Raw genomic sequence first — 20,320 nt, forward strand, 5'->3', positions numbered from 1 at the left:
TCCTGTAGGGTCGCTATGAGTCGGAATCGACTCGACAGCAACGGCTAGGAATCCTTGCAGACGCGTGCCTGTCGGTCCTCGGCTTCCCTCTTCCCTCGGTGTGTGTGTGTCTGTGTCTAACTGCGCTTTTTATAACTCAGAAGTGATTAGGTTTAGAATCCCCTTTACTCTGGAATGGCTTCATTACATATCAGAAGAAAACCCCTCTTTCCAAACAGCATAATATTTACAGGTACCAAACCAAAAAAAAAAAAAACCCAAACCGCTTGCCATCTAGTGGATTCTAACTCACAGTGACCCCGTGTATGTCAGAGTAGAACTGTGCTCCACAGGGTTTTCAAAGGCTGATTTCTCAGAAGTACATTGCCAGGCCTTTCCTCTGAGGCACCTCTGGGTGCAGTTGAACCTCTGATCTTTTGGTTAGCAACTGAGCACTTAACTGTTGGCATCACCCAGGGACTCTGATTTTACACGTATCAAAAAAAAAAGAAAAGAAAAACTCAAACCCGTTGCTGTCAAGTCAGTTCCAACTCATGGCATCCCTATGTGTTACAGAGTAGAACTGTTCCATAAGGCTTTCTTTGCTGTCCTCTTTACAGAAGGAGCCCTGGTGGTGCACCTGTTAAGTACTTGACTGCTAACAAAAAGGTTGGTGGTTCGAACCCACCCAGTGACTCCTCGGGAAGAAGACCTGGTAATCTACTCCCATAAAGACTACAGCCTAGAAAATCCTATGGGGCAGTTCTGCTCTGTCACATGGGGTCACTGTGAGTTGAAATTGACAAGACAGCACCTAACAACAACAACAGATCTTTACAGAAGCAGTTAACCGGCCTTTCTTCCACAGTGCCACCGGTGGGATTCGAACCACCAACCTTTATGTTAGCAGATGATCGAAAACTGCTTGCACCACCAACAAGGTGCAGGTGTTGGGATTTCAGCACCCTCATTGTCCTCCAGTTTCCCACCCGCTGTCTCGCGTTGGCCAAACCCAGCCAGAAACTAACCTTGGAAACAGGGTCTGCGGGGTGTGGGAAGGGGGCGTCAGACTCCCTGTGACAAGAGCAGAGGTAGGACGAGGAGTGGGTCTGAGGGCAAACAGAGAGCTGCCTGGGTCAAGGAAGTAATTTTGACTCTCTAACAGCCTAGGAAACCCTACGGGGCAGTTCTTGTCTGTCCTGTAGGGTCTCTGTGAGTTGGAATGGACTTGATGGCACACAGCAGCAGCTGTACCCTGTTGGCGAGGGCCAGGCCCTAGCTCACTGCTTTTGGTGAGGCCCCCATCCTGGCCGAGTTCCTGTCCTGGATTCCTGACAGCTGAGTTAGTCATAAATGCCCTGAGCCTGGAGGTAAAGCAGACTTAGAGCGCCCTCTGTCCAGCTGTTTGCAAGTCGGAGGAACACGTGTTTACGCGTGTGAACATATGGCTGCAGTGCACTGCTCCCCAGGAGCTTGAAAGATGCTCATAGTTATACAGCCGCCGAGGAGGTCGAAAGGCCGAGGGATGCGTGGTTTCGAGCTCACTGCAGGGTGGATTTGGAGTGTCTGCGTCTAGTCAGAAGATGAGAATTGACTAGACTTGTGAAATGGGAAGGGCATGGCTGCCAGGGAAGAGTGCAGCAGATTTTCCCACAAGGGACTGCTCCCTCCAGTGCCTGGAAGTGGGGAAAGATAACAAGGATGTGGGTTTTTAGGGCTAGAATGAACCAGGTTACAGACAGAAGGTTGGCAGTGAGGTAGCAAAGGCTATTGAAGAAGGAGAGAAAGCTTCCAATCCAGAGACTTGGCTTAATGGCCGAACATCCAGTACCCTGTACTGACATCATATGGATTGAATTGTGTCCTCCTGAAATATGTGTTGAATTCCTGACCCTTGTACCTATGGAGGAAATCCTGGTGGCGTAGTGGTTAAGAGCTATGGCTGCTAACCAAAAGGTCGGCAGTTCAAATCCACCAGCCCCTTCTTGGAAACCTCATGGGGCAGTTCTTTTCTATCCTGGAGGGTCATTATGAGTCAGAATCGACTCAATGGCAGTGGGTTTGGTTTGGGTTTTGGTACCTACGGATGTGATCCTGTTTGGAAGTAGGGGTTTTTGTTATGCTGATGAGGCCGTGCCAGTGTAAACCCCTTGCAGTGAGTTGATTTCTACTCATAGCGACCCTATAGGACAGAGTAGAGCTCCCCCATAGGGTTTCCAAGGAGCACCTGGTGGATTCAAACTGCCAGCCTTTTGGTTAGCAGCCGAGCTCTTAACCACTGCACCACCAGGGCTCCATTCCAGAGTACATGGATACTAAAGCTAATCTCTTCTGAGTTATATAAAGAGCAGAATACACAGACACACACGGGGGAAGACACGTGCCACATGAAGGCAGCTGCAAACCAGGGAGCCAGGGAGTGCCCGGGGCCACCAACGAGGAAGGAATCAGCACGGCTGAGACCTGGTTTGGACTTCTGGCCTCCAGAACTGTGGGAAAAGAAATTTCTGTTCTGTGGAGCGACCCACTTGTGGTGTTTGTGTTACAGCGGCACTGACAAGCTAGCTGAGACCCTTGAGGGTGCTAAGGAGCCGGCTCCGGCATTCGCACCTGCATACAATCCCCTGGTTTCCTCAGGACTCTCCTGTCTTTGGGACACCTGGCCCAATGCCTCAGAGAATCCGGGGAGCAAGGGTCATCCCCCTCCTCTGTGTTCTTGTTCCAAACTCTGGAAATAGAGCTCTGCGAGTATCCCGTAAGAGCGAGCACTTACTTTCTCACACCTTCTCCTGCTAGGTTGATCTGGAGCGTACCTTCACATTTCGCAACTCGAGGCAGACCTACTCAGGGATTCCCATCATTGTGGCCAACATGGATACCGTAGGGACGTTTGAGATGGCAGTGGTGATGTCACAGGTGAGCTGGTTGACCTTTCTCCCCACCCCCGCTGCTCACAGTAAGGGCAGGCTGTCAGGAGCCCACCTGGACTTGTTCAGACACGGGGAAGGGCAGAAAAGTGAGATGCTTTGGGTCATTCGGTACGGCTGGAATAGTCAGCTCTGGGTCTGATCGTTGCTGGAGATAATTCTGTTTTCCCTTTTTCCAAGTCAGAAATTGGATGGTGTCTGGACTTTGCAGTCAATGAGATGGTCTAGATACGCATCCATTTCTTCCTTGAACCTGCCCGTGGTAGCTTTAGAAACAGACAAGACATAAGATAGACACCATGACAAGTACCAAGTTAGAGAACGTGGCAGTGTCTTTAAAAGGGAGTCAGAACGGCTTTGTATGCCGTCTGGGCTGTAGCATTTATTACGCCATTGTTTACTGCTGCCCTTGACTCATGGTGACCCCACGTACAACAGAAGGGAACACTGCCGGGTCCTGCACCGCGCCTGTGATCCACGCCTGTGATCGGCAGCAGATCAGTTCATTGTGATCCACAGAGTTTTCACTGGCTGATTTTGGGAAGTAGATCGCCAGGCCTTTTCTGCTAGTCCACCTTAGTCTGGAAGCTTTTCTGAAACCTGTTCAGCATCAGAGCAACATGCAAGCCTCCACTGGCAGATGGGTGGTGGCTGCGTATGAGGTGCACTGGCCTGGAATTGAACCCGAGTCTTCCACGTGGAAGGCGCTAATTCTACCTCCAATGCCCTCATACATAATTGTGTAGAAAACATTTGTTGAACACTTATGTGCCAAACACTGGATATAATTATCTCTTAGTTCTTGTCACAACTCCATGAGGTAGGTTTCTTTTACAGAGGAGAAAACCGAGGCTCAGAGGGAAACGAGAGGTGACTTACCCGAGGGTGCTCAGCCAGGTAGAGCACAGTCAAGATCCAAACCCCAGTTGCCTGACTCCAGAAGCTAAGGGATTTGCTTCTCACTGTATCCTGAGAGATAACAGTACAAGCTGGAGGTGGAAAACAGTCCTTATTACCCAGTTCTCCCGTTAGTTTCCAGTTGAGGAAACTGCGAGTATCCTGGCCTTGGGCACAATAAAGGAAACGCTCCTTGGGGGTGGCACCTGGTCTCAGGCATCTGAGCCTGAGGTGCAGAGCGTCTTACACATCACAGCATTTGCGGTGATGCACAGGTCTGTGTATCTCCGTGCTGATCGAGCCTGCCAAGTGAAGAGAAATCCAATTAGACGAAGGAGCTGCTCACTGTGTGGGCAGTAGGTGTAACCACAGGAGGCCCTGGGATTCATTATTTGCCAGTGATTAGAAGGAAAAGATTTTCAAACAATGTGCTCAAAAACGGAGTTAGGGGGTGGTCTGTCTGGTTCCATGGGCAGTTATAGTGTCTGTCAGCTGCAGCCCCCACCAAGCTTCGGGCCAGAGGCTAATAAATTAATTGGCAAAGGAACTGGATTTTTTTTTTCTCTCCTCGTCTTTCCCCAGCTCTGATCTGTGATCAGCCATTGCTACTAATGAGTTATGTACTAGTGTCAAAGTGGGTGGACTCCGGGAGCAGTAAGTAACCTGGTTAATTCACAGATCAGATTATCATCAACCAAGCAGTTGCTGTTGGGTCAACTCCAACTTGTAGGAGCCCCACGTGTGTTAGGGTAGAACTGTGCTCCATAGTGCTTTCTGTGCCTGATTTTTCAGAAGTAGATTGCCAGGCCTTTCTTCTGAGGTGCCTCTGGGTAGACTCAAACTTCCAACCTTTCAGTTAGTAGCTGAGTTCTTAACCATTTGCACCACCTAGGGACTCAGGAACTTGCTATGTTCTCATTTTCGCAGGCAAGACTTCCTGTCAACGAGACAGTGTGCGTTCGAATCTAACCACGTGTGAGAGCTGGGTGTTTTCCACTCCTAGGATTCAGAGTTAGTGGTAGGTAGTCCAGTCATAGAATTCTAGAATGGGAAATTTTAGATGAAGATTTCGGCAGATCCAGAGAAGTTAGGGGACCTTGTCCAGGGCAAGTAGCCTGAACCCTGAGGTTGATTCTGGCCGTTACCCCTTTGTCTTAGTCATGTAGTGCTACTGTAACAGAAATACCACAAATGGGTGGCTTTAACAAAGAGAAGTTTATTTCCTCACAGTAAAGTAGGCTAAAAGTCCAAACTCAGGGCATCAGCTCCAGGGGAAGGCTTTCTCTCTCTGTTGGCCTTCTCATCAATGTTCCCTCGGACTAGGAGCTTCTCTGCGCAGGGACCCTGGGTCCAACGGATGCGCTCTGTTCCCAGCACTGCTTTCTTGGTTGTATGAGGTCCCCCACTCTCTGCTTGCTTCCCTTTCCTTTTATCTCTTGTAAGGCAAAAGGTGGTGCGGGCCACACCCCGGGAAACTCCCCTTACATTGGATCAGGGATGCAACCTTAGTAAGAGTGTTACAATCCCACCCTAATCCTCTTTAAGATAAAATTGCAATCACAAAATGGAGGACAAACACACAATACTGAGGACTGTGGCCTGCCGAACTGATACACACATTTTTTGGAGGGACATGATTCAGTCCATGACACCCTTACTAGCCAAGCCATCCAATTTCATTATGCTCCATTTCTGCCCAACAGAGCTAGTAATACCACACACAGCAGTTCTGAGAATTTGACAAAATATGCGCAAAGTGCTTGCACAAAGTAGGTACTCAGTGAACGCTGGGTGGGTCGATAGTCATAGATTTAGGACTATAGTTTATGTAACGCTCTCCCTCAAGAATACCAACTGCCGGGTGGGTTTAGTTTTTAGCAAGAAATGTTTAGGTTGTTACTTGGATAAAACCAAATCCCAGTTCTCTTGACACTAAACTGTAAAGGTCAATCGAATCAGTTCATTTCTCACTTCTGTTTCCACTTCTGTTCTGACACCAGCTGCACACACAGCATGTCTTCGTCTGACCCTGGCCACCCAGAGCTGGGTCAGAGATCACAAGTTAAAGGGCACAGCCCTCCAGACCGCCACATCTGCCCAAGACCTCAGATGCCAGCCACAAGCTTGGAGACTCCATGACACCCTTACTTCTAACCTGCTGGCTACAGATTTGAGGTTTTCCCACTACCCCTTCAGGATTCCAGTTGCAAACTCAGGGATCCCCAAGGTCTCCCCTCCCCCATATCTCACCTGCTGGCTCCCACTATTCCCTTACTTTTGATAATTCTCTAGAAAGATTCGCAGAACCCATGGAAGGTGCTATACTTAGGATTACAGTATTATAGCAAAATGGATACAAATGAAGAGACACACAGGGCGAGGTCTGGGAGTGTTCCCAGCACAGAGCTTTCATGTCCCAAAGAATGCACTACCCTCCACGTGCATTGATATCTTTCACCAACCAGGAAGCCGTTGGAGCATCTGTGTCCATGTGTCAGGTGGTTGTCCTTCCAGCCTGGCCAGCCCCTGCCTGAGTCACCTTATTAGCATAAATCCTCAGGTATGGTATGAAGGCCTCATCAAAGACACTTTAGCCCCTGGAGAAATGCTAAGGTTTTAGAGGTTATCTCTCTGGACCGGAATGAAGGACAAAGACCAAATTCTTTGGGCAAATTTGATCTGTTGTGAACACAAGTGAACACAAGAAAAAGCCTTTAGGTGTAAGTAAGGGCTCGGCTGCTAACCAAAAGGTCAGCAGTTCGAATCCACCAGGCGCTTGGAAACCCTATGGGGCAGTTCTACCCTGTCCTGTAGGGTCACTCTGAGTTGGAATCGACTTGATGGCAATGGGTTTGGTTTGGTTTTAAGGTTCTTTGGGGTTAGATAAGCAGAATTTTGTCTAATGCAGCCTTTCTTATGGGCAGGGGACCTGCTGTGTTTTTTCCTTTTATCACCATCTGTGCTTCTCTTGGCCTAACTCAGGAGCTGGAGTGGGATGGGGCAGACCTCTGAGACCTCTCCTTTATCCTTTCCTGCCTCCTGGCAGAGCCTCCAAGCCCCAAATGCAGTAGCATCTAATCAGATTGGAACTGCAGGCATGGTTTTGTGATTGCGCTGGGTACACCTTTGTCTGTATTTGGCTGCTGGGAGCATATTCAAAGCAAATTAAGCGTGAATGGCAGAAACACACAATGCTTTTATACTGTTGGATCACAACCACCAGATGGGCAAGGGGAAGAGGGCCCACCTGGCTTTTCACCCTAATGATGTTGTTTTGTTTCCTAGCACTGCCTGTTTACAGCCATTCATAAGCATTACACCCTGGATGACTGGAAGCTCTTTGCCACGAAGCACCCAGAATGCCTGCAGGTAGGACTACAGCCTGGTTATAAATTGTAAATGGTGCAAAGGGAGGAGGAACATCAGGGTTGTCAAAAGGATATGAATTGGCAGCAGATAAACACAGAGTCCCAAGAGATACCTGGGGGAAGGAAGAGTTGGTCCCCCAGTCCTACATCGTTGCCGGGGATTAACTGAAGAAACCCATTCTGTATAGTATTATGAAAATACTAGGATTTACCTGTAAGAAATGTGTGTGTTTTCCCTTGAAAGACAAAGTATTATATCACGAGAGTTTAGGGGGAAGACCTGTTTTCTGCCAGGTATTTCAAGATGAATCCAGTCTGAACATGCCTTTTGGCTGCAGAAAAAACATTTAGTTATAACAAGTTTTTTTGTTTTACTTGAAAAAGCAATACACCCACTAAGATGTGGTTGTAATCAAAAGGACAGACAATAGCAAGTGTTGATGAGGATGTGGAGAAACTGGAACCCTCATACACTGTTGGTGGGATTGTAGAATTGTGCAACTGCTTTGGCCAATAGTCTGCAGTCTGGCAGTTCCTCAAAAGATTAAACACAGAGTTGCCATTTGACTCAGCAAGTCCACTGCTAGGCATACACCCAAGAAAATGAAAACGTATGTCCGTGCAAAAACTTGTCCACCAGTGTTCACTGCAGCAGGATTCACAGCAGCCCAAAGTGGAAACAACCTGTGTCCATCAACAATGAACGGATAGATAAAATGTGGTATGTTCATACAATGGATTATTATTTAGTCATAGAAAGGAATGAAGGACTGATACATGCTCTGACATGGGTGAACCTTGAAAACATTTTGCTGAGTGAAAGACGCCAGACACAGAAGGCCTCATATCGTCTGATTCCATGTATGTGAAACGTCCAGATAGGCAAATCCGTGGAGACGGAAAGTAGACTCATGGATACCTGGGGTTGGAGCGTGGGGATGAGGTGGGGAGTGACTGCTAAAGGACACGGGATTTCTTTTTAGGGCGATGAAAATGTCCTAAAATAGATTGTGGTGATGGATGCACAACTCTGCGGATATACTGAAAACCACTGCCTTGCACTTTCAGTGGATGAACTGCTTAGTATGTGAATTATATCTCAATGAAGCTGTCACTAAAACAACAAAACAAGAATGCGACAGGTTTAAAAGCAACAGCAAATCCCAATACAACATGCCTGCTTTGGCTCCCAGCATATTCCAGTGGTTTTTGAGCCGATGCCAGCAGAGAAGTTTCCCTGCATTAGAGACGTCCTCTTCCATACTCAGGCTGTTTGATCGGAAAACAACTTCATATCATGCCGCTTTCGAGGTTACACTTTTTTTGACGTCGTTGTTGTTACCATGCTTTAATTATATGTGAATTTTGATCAATGAGAAGGTGGTTTTGGAGATAAAACAATTCTGGGACATTAGCAAGCCTTTCATTTTTCGCCACATTATGTTCAAGTGAATTCTAGATATCTTCGCCTTCTTTCCCTCTTCCCCAGAAGCTTAGAGAAGTTTGGGGAGCAATGACTTGGTGGTGGTTGTTGTTATACCTTCGACTTCTTTAAGGGAGACTTTGGCAATGTGTTAATTGGAACCTTAGCCTTCATAACCAAGTGATCTAAAATGCCTGATTCTATTTATGTGACATGTCCAGAATAGGCAGATCCCAAAGGAGAGACTGATTAAAAAGGGAAAATCTTGAAAACTCCGTAGGACTGAGAGAAGCTAACCAATCAGGAGTGCCACGTGCCAAACTTTAACAGACACGAACAGGAAAATAAAAAAGGTAGGAAAGCCCTCACGAGAGAGGAGGAAGGCCCGGACTGGGTTGCCTGTGTCAGGCTGTGAATAACGAGCAGGGAATACGTAGAGAAAATTGAAGTATGCTTATATCGTGTTTGTAGCTACACTGCTGTGAGTTTTAGGAATAACAGAGGATATTAAAAGAACGCTCTTCGTCTGTGGCTAAGGATTTAGAGATAACAGTTAAAAGATAAATATTCTCATGAAAAGTGAGCTACTGACTCTAAGCACAGTCCATTGTGTGGTTTCACTAAGGTATGTGTCATGGATTGAATTATGTCCCCCAGAAAATGTGTGTATCAGTTTGGCTGAGCCATGATTCCTGGTACTGTATGATTTTCCTATATGTTGTAAATCCTGCCTCTGTGATGTTAATGAGGGAGGATGGGTGGCAAGTTGTGTTAGTGAGGCGGGACTCAATCTATAAGATTGGATTGTGTCCTGAGGCAATCTCTTGAGATATAAAAGACAGAGTCAGCAGAGAGACAGGGGGATCTCATACCACCAAGAAAGCAGTGCCAGGAGTAGAGCGTGTCCTTTGGACCCAGGGTCCTTGTGTGGAGAAGCTCCTAGTCTGGGGGAGCATTGATGAGAAGACCAACAGAGAGAGAAAGCCTTCCCCTGGAGCTGATGCCCTGAATTTGGACTTTTAGCCTATTTGACTGTGAAGAGAGAGATTTCTTTTCGTTAAAGCCATCCACTGTGGTATTTCTGTTAGAGCAGCACTGGAGGACTGAGTTACTGAAAACAAATCCTTTGCGTTGTTAGGTGCCGTCGAGTTGGTTCTGGCCATAGGGACCCTATAGGACAGAGGAGAACTGCCCCACAGAGTTTCCAAGGAGCACCTGGTGGATTTGAACTGTCAGCCTTTGGTTAGCAGCCGTGGCATTAACCATTGGGCCACCAGGGCTCCCAATACTTTCTGGAAGCGTGGCTTTTCAGAGGAGGCAGAGGATCAGGGTTCCAGCCTGGACGCTGTGGAGATTAGGGAGAGAGGTATCCTTGAGGAGGGTGTGCTGGTTTCAGACCTAAAATGCGTACAGTGCAGATTAAGATCATTTCAGGCTCGTGTGTTCTTACATGTTGGGAAATTTTATCCCTTTAATGATAAAACGGAGACTCTGAGCTCTCTGTAGACATTCAGATCTGTGTGTCATTCAGTATTCTGTTGGAAGCGAAAAGGGAAATAGCAAGGTGTTTTCTCAGAGGAGTTTTAGAAGTCTCCTTCTCCCTCCTCCCATCCCCAAACGAGACGCTTGGGGTGAATGAAGACCACAGCTTCGGTGTGAAGAAGCCTCGTTCTTCCTGCTTCTCTTCTCCAGGAAGCTCCTCCCACCTTTCCTCCGCTATCTTCCTTCAATCTAGTTGATGTGACACATTCACACTGGTAGCTCCCCATTTCAGAGTTCCACCCGGAGAGTTTGAGGATATTAAATAATAGCCAAGGACCAGCATGGGGTGCTGCAGGTACACCCCCTCCCATGGGGAGCCCCCCGCTCCCATGAAGAGCCCCCCGCTCCCGTGCAGAGCCCCCTGTCCCATGTGGAGCCCTCCCACATGAACCCCCCCATGTGGAGTCCCCCTCTCCCATGTGGAGGTGGGATGTACAGAAACACATCAAGAGCACTCTGCCTTATGGTCTTGGGCCCAGGGAGACCATTTGGGGGATGATTTAAAAAGGGGAGAAGGATGACGCTTAAATAATGCTGAAAATGCAGTCTCTGTTTACTTTAAAGATGTCAAAAACAGCTTGCCAATAAAACAACACTTTCCATTTCCCTCTAGGATGCTGTTATTAAAAATAATCTGTGTTGAACTCCCAGCCCCTCTCTCACGAGGCCTTCCAAAAGCTTCAGAAAACTAATAATAAAGTGTGCTTCAGAAGAGCAGAATGCATTGGGATGGAGGGGGGGAACCAAGGACCAGGTTTCCAGAACATTGGAGAGTATGTTTACAGGAAAGACTCTGTGACTGAGGTTCAAGTATAGGGTGTATGCAGTTTAATGGTGGGGAATGTAACAGAATCAACGTTTAGATGGTTTAATGAACGGATCTCTCTGCCTTGCTGTTGTGTGTTCCTTGAGCAGGTCTGCTGAATGTGTGAGCAGGGTAAACCTCAGAGGTTCATGGTACTGTCACCAGATGAGTGAATGGGTGGAGGCAGGTTCTGACTTATGAACACCACCACTGATGTCTGTCCGTCTTGCTTTATTTTGGCACAGCATGTAGCCGTGAGTTCGGGCAGCGGGCAGAATGATCTGGAAAAGATGAGTAGCATCCTGGAAGCTGTACCGCAGGTTAAGTTTATTTGCCTGGATGTGGCCAATGGGTATTCGGAACATTTTGTGGAGTTTGTGAAACTCGTCCGTGCCAGATTTCCAGAACACACCATTATGGTAAGTATGGTGGGACATTCTCTACATGGGGAAGTAGACGGAGTTTTCAGTGTGGTGAGGGTGAGCTGTGTTCTCTTCAGAGCTTCTGGAGCCTTCTTATTTGAAGAACAGTTGAGGACGGTAAGGAAAACAACAGCAGCTATGGAAGATTGGATAACCTGCTCTCCTCTGTAGAAGATTAAAATCCAGATCGTGGGGTGTTGGCTGTACATCATGTTTCTTGCCATGTGGTTCTGTCACTCCTCTTAACAAAGAATATATTTAAAAAATTGAGAACACAGAACTGGGTTCCAGTTTGACGTGTTTTTGTTGTCTCTGCCCCACTCCTATCTGGTAGTGGAAAAGTCTGCTCTCAGAGTTAGAATCTACCACATGAACCTTTTGCAGCAGCCATGATTGATTGCAGATCCCTCGGTGTGCTGTTTGATCCAGGACCTTTGCTTCTCGACTCTTCCTGTCTTTCTGTATTTCCCTAATTGTTAGCACTTTCACAAGTTAGAATGTGTACTTGTTCCTGCTGGGGACAAGGGCCAAAGGGAAGGATGGAGTCACAGAAGAAGGAGGTGGAAACTCGGGGGTTAATGTTGGGCTCTTGAAAAACCTGTACTGTAATTATACCTGTCTTTATCAGCAGTTCGAATCCACCAACCGCTCCTTGGAAACGCTATGGGGCAGCTCTACTCTTGTTATATAGGGTCACTAAGAGTCAGAATCGACTCAATGGCCTTAGGTTTGGTTTGGTTATTCTTGGAGCCCTGGTGGTGCAGCGGTTAAGCGTTCAGCTGCTAACCAAAACGTCAGCAGTTCGAATCCACCAGCCAGTCCTTGGAAACCCTATGGGGCAGTTCTGCTCTGTCCTGTAGGGTCATTATGAGTCAGAATCAACTCAACAGCGACGGGTTTTGGTTTTTGGTTTTACAGTTGTTGCTTTGCAGTAGCTGCTCACCTGAAGTTGGCAGTGTCTCTGTAAAGAGCAGGGACTGTAGGTGGGAAAAATCAAGGCCCCACTTCTCGGACATCAAATATGTTGATCAGTTCAAATCAGTTTATTATCCATTCTGTTCCCTTCTGTTGCACATGTGTTGTGACATCAGCTGCACGTGCAGCACGTCTTCCTCTGACACTAACCACCAGAGCTGGGTCAGACCTCACAATTAAAGGGCACAGCCCTCCAGACTGCCAAGTCTGACCAAGACCTCAGACAGCAGCCACAAGCTTGGAGTCCCCACTTCTTGAAGTCCTATCACTTTTGACCTACTGGCTATATATTTCGGGTTCTGCCACTACCCCCTCAGGATGCCAGCTATAAGCATGGGAGTCTCCATCACATCTGACCTTCTGGCTACAAATTTGGGAGTTCCCTCTACCATCTTGGGATATCAGCTGTGAGCTCAGGGGTCCCCAGTCCCCCTCACTTCTGACCTGCTGGCTCCTACTACTTCCTTGGGTTCAGTAATTCACTAGGACAACACAGAAGTCAGGAAAGCTATGCTTACAATTACTGTTTTATTATAGCAAAAAGTGTACAGATGAAGAGTTGCATAGGGCCAACTCTTGGAGGGTTCCCAACTCGGAGCATCCATGTCCCAAAGGACATGCCACTGTCCCACTTGGAGCAATGTCTTTTTCACCAACCAGGAAGCCCATGGAGCTTCCATGTTCAGAACCTTTATAGGAGGCCTCACCATGTAGGCGTGATTTATTGAATCATGTCCCCCTCCTCTGAAGTCCCCTGATATTATGTGGTGGGTCTTTCTGTTCTAGCCAGCCCCCACCTGAGTCACCTTATTACCGTAAAACCTCAGATGTGGTCTGGAGCCCCCTTAGATAACAGAGACACTTCCGTTCCTGGGGGATATTCCAAGGGTTTAGAGGTTATCTCTCAGGAACCAAAGACAAAGACCAAATTCTTTGGGTAAAGTTAAATTCGTTAACCCACAAACTATTATGTGAATTTACCACAGATGAGGAATCTTAAATTCTAGTTTGTTCTTCCATTTTGGAATTTTTACAAGGTCATGCCAACATTGTGGCAAGCTGGGATTTGAAGGCAGATTGGTTTGAACACAAAGTCTAAGCTTTGCCCATTACCCCACACTGCCCCTTGAGACTTGTTAACATGCCTGTATTAGTTACAAGTCCCCACATATTATGTGGCTTAAAACTACAGAAATTTAGTGTCTCACAGTTCTGGAGGCTAGAAGTCCAGTTCAGGGTGTCAGTGGGGCCACGGTCTCTCAGAAGACTCTGGGGCATCTACTCTTGTCTGTCCAGCTTCTGGTGGGCCTCAGGCATTCCTTGGCATGTAGCAACATCACGCCAGTCTGCCTCTGTCTTCACATGACTATCTTCCCTGTGTGACTCTCTGTCTCTGTGTCTATTCACCTCTTTTTAGAGGAACACTAGTTTTATTGGGTTAGGGCCAGCTCTGCTCCAGTATGAACTCACCTTAGCTTAGTTAGTTACATCTGCAAAGATGCTAGTGTCAAATAAGGTCACATTCACCGATACTGGGAGTTAAGACTTGAACTTACCGTCTGGGGGGTTACAATGCCTCTCCTCCTCTGTCCTTGTTAACCTTAGTGATAAAGTTCTCTTCTTCCATTAGACAGTATGTGTGCAACCAATATCCAGATTTTGATTCTGAGGTGGGGAAGTTGACCTTCTTTGGGCTTGTGTTGGGAGGTGATGAAGTTACCCTCTATCATGACCCAACACTGCGGATGCATCTAGTTGGGAAGCCCCAAACAGATCTTCTGCCACAGACTCTTGGTGGTGAATTTTTCTCTCTGAGGATGTAAAGGAGGGAACAGAAGGCTGGACTCCCAGGAGGGCAGAAACCCTAGCCCTTAGCTGAGGACCTGGTGATCCATAAGCAGCCTTTGGTTTAAATAAACAAATTCTGTGAAACCAAAACCCGTTGCTGTCAATCGATTCCAACTCATAGCAACCCTGTAGGACAGAGTAGAACTACCCCATAGGGCTTCTAAGGAGCGACTGGTGGATACGAACCGCCATCTTTTTTGTTAGCAGCCTAACGCTTAACCACGGTGCCACCAGGGCCTGAAACAGTAGAAGGAGCTTGAAAATATTTGTTGACTAGGAGAGGAGTCCTTTGTTTATTCCTTCCTGAGTGTAGGAGATAAAAGCAAGCTAGAGGTTGTTGAAGTTCCTTCTTATCTGACGTGGAGTAATCGAGATCTTTCCAGTGCACCTCTAGTGTTTTAATTGCTCTGGAGACACAAGGCTTAATTAGCCTGGGAAGTTCTCTTTACTTGTACTGCCAGTTTTATGGTTTAAGAGTTAGAGAAGAAGGGTTAGGAATCAGAAATTACATGAACTTAACAAGGCCACTTGGAGCCCTGGTGGTGCAGTGGTTAAAGAGATCGACTGCCAACTGTAAGGTTGACAGTTCAAAACCACCAGTGGCCGCGTGAGAGAAAGATGTGGCAGTCTGCTTCAGTAGCCATCTATATAGCCTTGGAAACCCTATGGGGTCACTATGAGCCAGAATCAACTGGACAAAGTGGGTTTTTTGGTTTGGAATGAGGCCACTTAGTGGCTCCTTTTTTTATTTTAATTTATTTTTTAAAGTCACGATATAGGATATACATGCAGAAATTGCATAAAAGTGGATGTTTAATAAAAAATCGTAAAATGAACACCAGTTTAGAGTATCTACACTTGGATTACTACCCTATTCCCCACCTCAGAGGATGGCACCTTCTGACTCTGGGGAGCATTTCTTTCCTTGCATGTGTCTGGTTTTGCCACCCATTTATGCCTTCCCAAACAAACCATTAAGTTTCCCCTATTTTTAAACCTTACATAAATGGTAAGGAGTCCCTGGGTGGTGCAGTCGGTTAATGTGCTCGGCTGCTAACCGAAAGGTTGGATGTTGGAGTCCATCCAGAGGCACCTTGGAAGAAAAGCCTGGCTTTCTACTTCCAAAAAATCAGCCATTGAAAACCTTGTGGAGCACAGTTCTACTCTGATACACATGAAGTTGCCATGAGTCGGAATCCACTTGATGGCAGTTGCTTTACGTGTGTGTGTGTGTGTGTGTGTGTGTGTGTGTGTGTGTGTGTATTAGTTATATACATACACACACACACACACAGATTGATTGATTTTAAGGAATTAGCTTATGTGATGGTGGACGCTGGCAAGTCCCAAATCCGTAGGTCAGGCAACAGGCTGGAAACTCTGGCAGGGTATCTGTGTTACAGTCTGGAGGCGGAATTCTCCTTCTGAAAACCAGTTTTTGATCTTAAGGCCTTCAACTGATTGGATGAGGCTTACCCACATTTTGGAGGGTAATCTGCTTTACATAAGGCCAACTGATTTAAAATCAATCACATTTGATCCCTTCACGGCAGCATCTAGACTAGTGCTTGACCCACCCAGCAACTGGACACATCAGCCTGGCCAGGTTGACACTTAATCTAGAGAGCCCGGGAGCCTTCCCACTGCATGTTCCAAACAGCTGGCCGCAAGGTTGAGTTCACAGCTGACCTTGCCGAGAGCCCAGGACAGCAGCCTGTTTTGCAGCCCGGAGCGCCTGTGTTCCACCCGTCTGGGACAAAGGACAGGGAGGGCAGGCAGTGCTAGGAAGGAGACGGCAGAGGCCCAAGGAAAGGGCTTTGTTGTCAGCGCAGAACTGGCCGGTTGCTGGGGGGCGGGGGTTGAGGCCCAGAGGGGCAGCCACCAGAAAGGCCCCTCCAGCCACTGCTGGCTGGCCCAGTGATGCGTTTTCCTGGCTCTTGGTGGTTTCCCCAGCAATGAGCAGGAGACTCAGGTGAGGCAGATGTTTATCCTGCAGCCATTCTTTGCCTGCACTGACCCCTGAAATCTGTGATTCATTAGGAAGCCTCCAACATTCCTGCACCCTTGGTTATTGGTGTTTTTGAAAATCATTTCTCTTACGGCTTTCAGAGGCATAGTGAGAAGGATTGAACATTCATCCCGTGTTTTGGAATGGAAGGGTATCCTGTGAGTGCTGAGTGTTGTGATCATCACACTGCGGTGAACTGGCAGAGGCTGGCAATGACAGACCTCTATCAGAAGTGAGGCTTATTGCTACCTGTGCTCAGAGCAGCCTGGATTTACGTTTACACCCTTTTCCTTGCCTTTCACCTAAGGCAAGCCTTTCCACTTGCGAAGAGGGGAAAGTAGGGATTTTTGGAGAACACCCTTGGCAGAAAAGGGTCCTGTAGCGGTGCTGATGGACATAAAAGTGTAGCAGGTCATATTGTTGCCAGGTGGAAACCCGAGGTTCTGCTTGGTGTGACTCGTCTCGGCCAATAAATGAGAGACTCAGGTGGGAGAGTGGAAAGGTGCCTTTATTTCGTTGTGCAAGGAAAGGAACAGTCAGGGCTGCTGCTGCCAAGACTGCTCAGTGAGGGTGAGGGGGAAGATTACTTTTAAGGGGTTTACAAGTAGGAAATTCATACAGGTTACATCAGCAACACTCTCAATCATACTATGCGGGCGCAATGGGATTAACATATAACTTCATGCATTGCGTGTTCAGAAAATGGCAGTTAAAGTTCACCCAGAGGCAAGGAGGTTACTATACATGAGGTCTAAAAGGTTATCCTGAATATCAGCATGGTGCCTGAACCAGTTTCTGCCAGTTTCCTATAGTTTTGGGCATTAGTTAAGGAGAGGAAAACCAGGATTTTAATGTAAAAGCTACAGGGGGTGCCAAGCAAGCTGCTTGAGGCAGTGGGATTTTCCGCAGCCTGGGGACCTCTGTCTTAATATGGCCAGTTGCCTGGTGGCATTGGGAGAGAAAAGAGGATGACGTGTCTCTGAGTATGTTCTAGGTGCTGTGGGAAAGGCACTACACTAACGTACTAGGTCCTTCTCTTTGAGTAATAGTAAATCTTTGAGGCAGGTGCTCTTCCCTATTTTATTGATGTGGGGACCATCTTAGGTCAGGGCATTTTCCCAAGATCACACAGCCAATAAGATGTAAGAGTGGTTGACCTGAGTCTGGTGCCTGCGCTCCGCACTACAGCTACTGCAGCTCTCTGCCTCCTGCTCAGCCTTGCTGGGATGCCGAAATCCCCATGTTGGCTCTGGGAAGTACCTTTGGGCCGGTAGCTCTTTCTGACCTGGTCCTGGGAGGTAGGTCTTTGAGACTGAATGTGTTCTCAGGAGATTAAAAGCCCAGGTCTGCACCCTTAGGGCAATGCCAGTCAGCCACTGTTGACCAATCCCCGGGCAGCCATGGGCACGGCCTCAGAATTTTCTGGCCTCGATGAGGCTCATTCACCCGCCTGCATGCATTATTCAGCAGTCCTCTTCAGACTGGTTCTCAGCCACACAGACAAGCCGCCTGCTCCCGACCACTTCCCAGAGAGGCCAACCCTGCGCTTCAATACCCTGGGCCACCTGGCCAGCACAGGTGCCTCGTTGAAGTACAAAGGACATGTCACAGGTGCTGGCCATCTCAGACCATGTCACCTGGATTTTCTGTTTTCACTCTGTTTCTAGAAGTGATGTGGATTGGAACTGTGGTGGAGAGCAGTGAATGGCCTCAGAGATGCAGATGATATTTGTCCCCGAGAGTTACATAATAAACTGAGTTTAATGTGCTGTGAAAGGTGGTTATCACCCTGACAGGGTTGGCCGCTTCCTGGTTCCTGTAGAAACAGCGAGGGACGTTTCTGTCACCTTATATTGATGTTGTTAGCTGCTGTTGAGTCGGCCCTTGACTCATGGTGGCCCCAAGCACAACAGAACGAAACGCTGGTGCACTGTCCTGCACCATCCTCACGAGCCATTGCAGATCGTACATTGTGATCCATAGGGCATTCATTGGTTGGTTTTTGGAAGTAGATTGCCAGGCCTTTCTTACTAGTCCGTCTTAGTCTGGAATCTCCCCTGAAACTTGTTCAGCATCACAGCAGCATATACATATCCACGGACAGATGGGTGTGTGTGAGGTGCACTGGCTGGGAATTGAACCCAGGTCTCCTGCATGGAAGGGGAGAATTCTACCACCGAAACACCAATAACCTCATGCCCAGAGCCTAGCTTGCCTTTTACTGTGGCTGTTTAAGGCCAATTCAAGAAATAAACTTGTGCTAACTGTCCAGGTGACTGAGCCAGATGTCCTTCTGCGTGAGGTCAGATTCTGATAATCCTGTATTAGTTCCACCTATGAGGTGCTTCATTCCGAGATAAGGCAGATTCCTTCCTTATCACCCTGACCAACCCTCCCTGCCCCCAGGATATCACACCCCAGGCTCAGAGCACTGGCCCAGTGGGTAGGCTGGTACTGTCATGAAAGCCTGACCTATTCTTGTCATTTTTTCCCATTCTCATTGAGTTTTTACTGCTTTTCCCCTATTTTTGTCCTGCTTGGTTCAAACTTACATACAACTTTTTGTTCCTGTCAGTGGAAACTTGCCTGTTTCTCCCAGTGCCCAGCATTCTTGCTGAGCTGTGCCTCATCCTTGAGCCACTTCCTGATCACTCTGGGGTTTTTCCACATGACACCTCCTCCGTAATGTCCGCCCGGGACCTCAGCACTGTCTGAGGAGCCAACTGGTAGCTGAGGGGAGCGGGAGACCCCCGGACGTAAGCCTCTTGGTTACTGAACAGTGTCTCCTATCTTAATGCCTTTAGTCTCATTTTGACCTTCTGGGGTTATACCTGGTAGAAACTTCTTGAGCTGGTGTTAGTTGGTTTATTTTGCCTAAAGTAGAACCTCTACTGCCCAGTAAAACAAAATGAGTAGTAGGCAGCACCAAACCAAAAAAACAAAAGCCACTGGTGTCGAGTTGATTCCCACTCGTAGTGACCCTATAGGGCAAAGTAGAACCGCCCCATACAGTTTCCAAGGAGCACCTGGTGGATTCGAACTGCCGACCTTTTGGTTAGCAGCTGAGCTCTGTGAGCCACGAGGGTTTCCAAGTAGGCAGCACCAGCTTAAAAAAAAAAAAAGAGAGTCCACATTGAAAAAGAAATTGTGTGGAGAGCTTAGAGTGGCTTCTGAGGGTCTTGTTGGTTTTTAGCTACTGAACAGATGAGAAAGAACGAGAGCTTGGAGTCTTGTTTCTCAGGATCCTATTCAACTCAGAGTTCATGTTGGGGTTTGCACGTACAAAAAAAAAAAAAGAAAGCCCATATTTAATTATAAAAGTAATGCGTGCTCAGGGGTGGGGGAAGGGGAGAAGAGGACACCGTTGCTCAGGGGCACTGAGTTTCTGTTATTGGTGGTACAATAATCTGGAAAAGGAGGGTGGTGATGGTTATACAACATGATGCACGTAGACAGTGTCACTGAGTTATATGTGTGAAAATTGTCAAGTTGGCAGATGTTTTGTTATATCTATTTTTACTGCACAGAAAAAGTAATGCATGTCCATTGTAGAAACTGTAAGATCCAGAAAAGTTTAAAGAAAATCAATAATAGTCACATAAGCCCTTCTCCTAGACGTAAATTTGTAGCATTTTTGGCATATTTTACCATGTATAGGTATACTTTTTACAAAATTATAATGGGGATGTTATTTCCTTCTTTTTCTCCTAACATTGTCCTGAAAGCATTTAAGCGTTTTTCCATGACATTAAACTAGTCTCTATAAAAACCTGTGCCTGGTCATGATTTGTTTAACCATTCCCCTTTTGGGAAAGTGTTTGCAGTTTTGCAGGGTTAAAAGTAAGTACATCCTGGTCGTTAAATCTTTGACCTCATCTCTAAGTTGTTCTCTGGGATTGAATCCTAGAAGGGTTGTTGGATCAAAGGACGTCCATATTTTTACATTTTTTTCCACACTGACAAATTGCTTTCCAGGAAAACTTGTACCAAGACAGACATTTAACTAGCTCGGAGAGAGTGTGAGAGCAAGAGAGACAGAGAGGTAGAGAGACAGAGACACAGAGACAGAGAGAGATGGAGAGGTAGAGAGACAGAGACAGAGAGAGAGAGATGGAGAGGTAGAGAG

At 47.1% G+C, this 20,320-nt stretch overlaps 1 protein-coding gene across 1 annotated transcript in view; it reads left to right on the forward strand.

Moving 5' to 3' along the window:
• The first annotated feature begins 2,604 nt into the window (after positions 1-2,604).
• The window catches only part of GMPR (guanosine monophosphate reductase), a 45,305-nt gene continuing 27,589 nt past the window's right edge, over positions 2,605-20,320 (forward strand). Inside the window, exons 1-3 of the mRNA XM_023737480.1 lie at positions 2,605-2,895; positions 7,089-7,172; positions 11,187-11,360. Of these exons, the coding sequence (XP_023593248.1) occupies positions 2,851-2,895; positions 7,089-7,172; positions 11,187-11,360 (303 nt within the window). The 5' untranslated portion in view covers positions 2,605-2,850. The remainder of the gene's footprint in view (positions 2,896-7,088; positions 7,173-11,186; positions 11,361-20,320) is intronic.

Source organism: Trichechus manatus, unplaced genomic scaffold (genome assembly GCF_000243295.1).
Source record: "Trichechus manatus latirostris isolate Lorelei unplaced genomic scaffold, TriManLat1.0 scaffold00103, whole genome shotgun sequence".
Classification (NCBI taxonomy): Eukaryota; Metazoa; Chordata; class Mammalia; order Sirenia; family Trichechidae; genus Trichechus; species Trichechus manatus.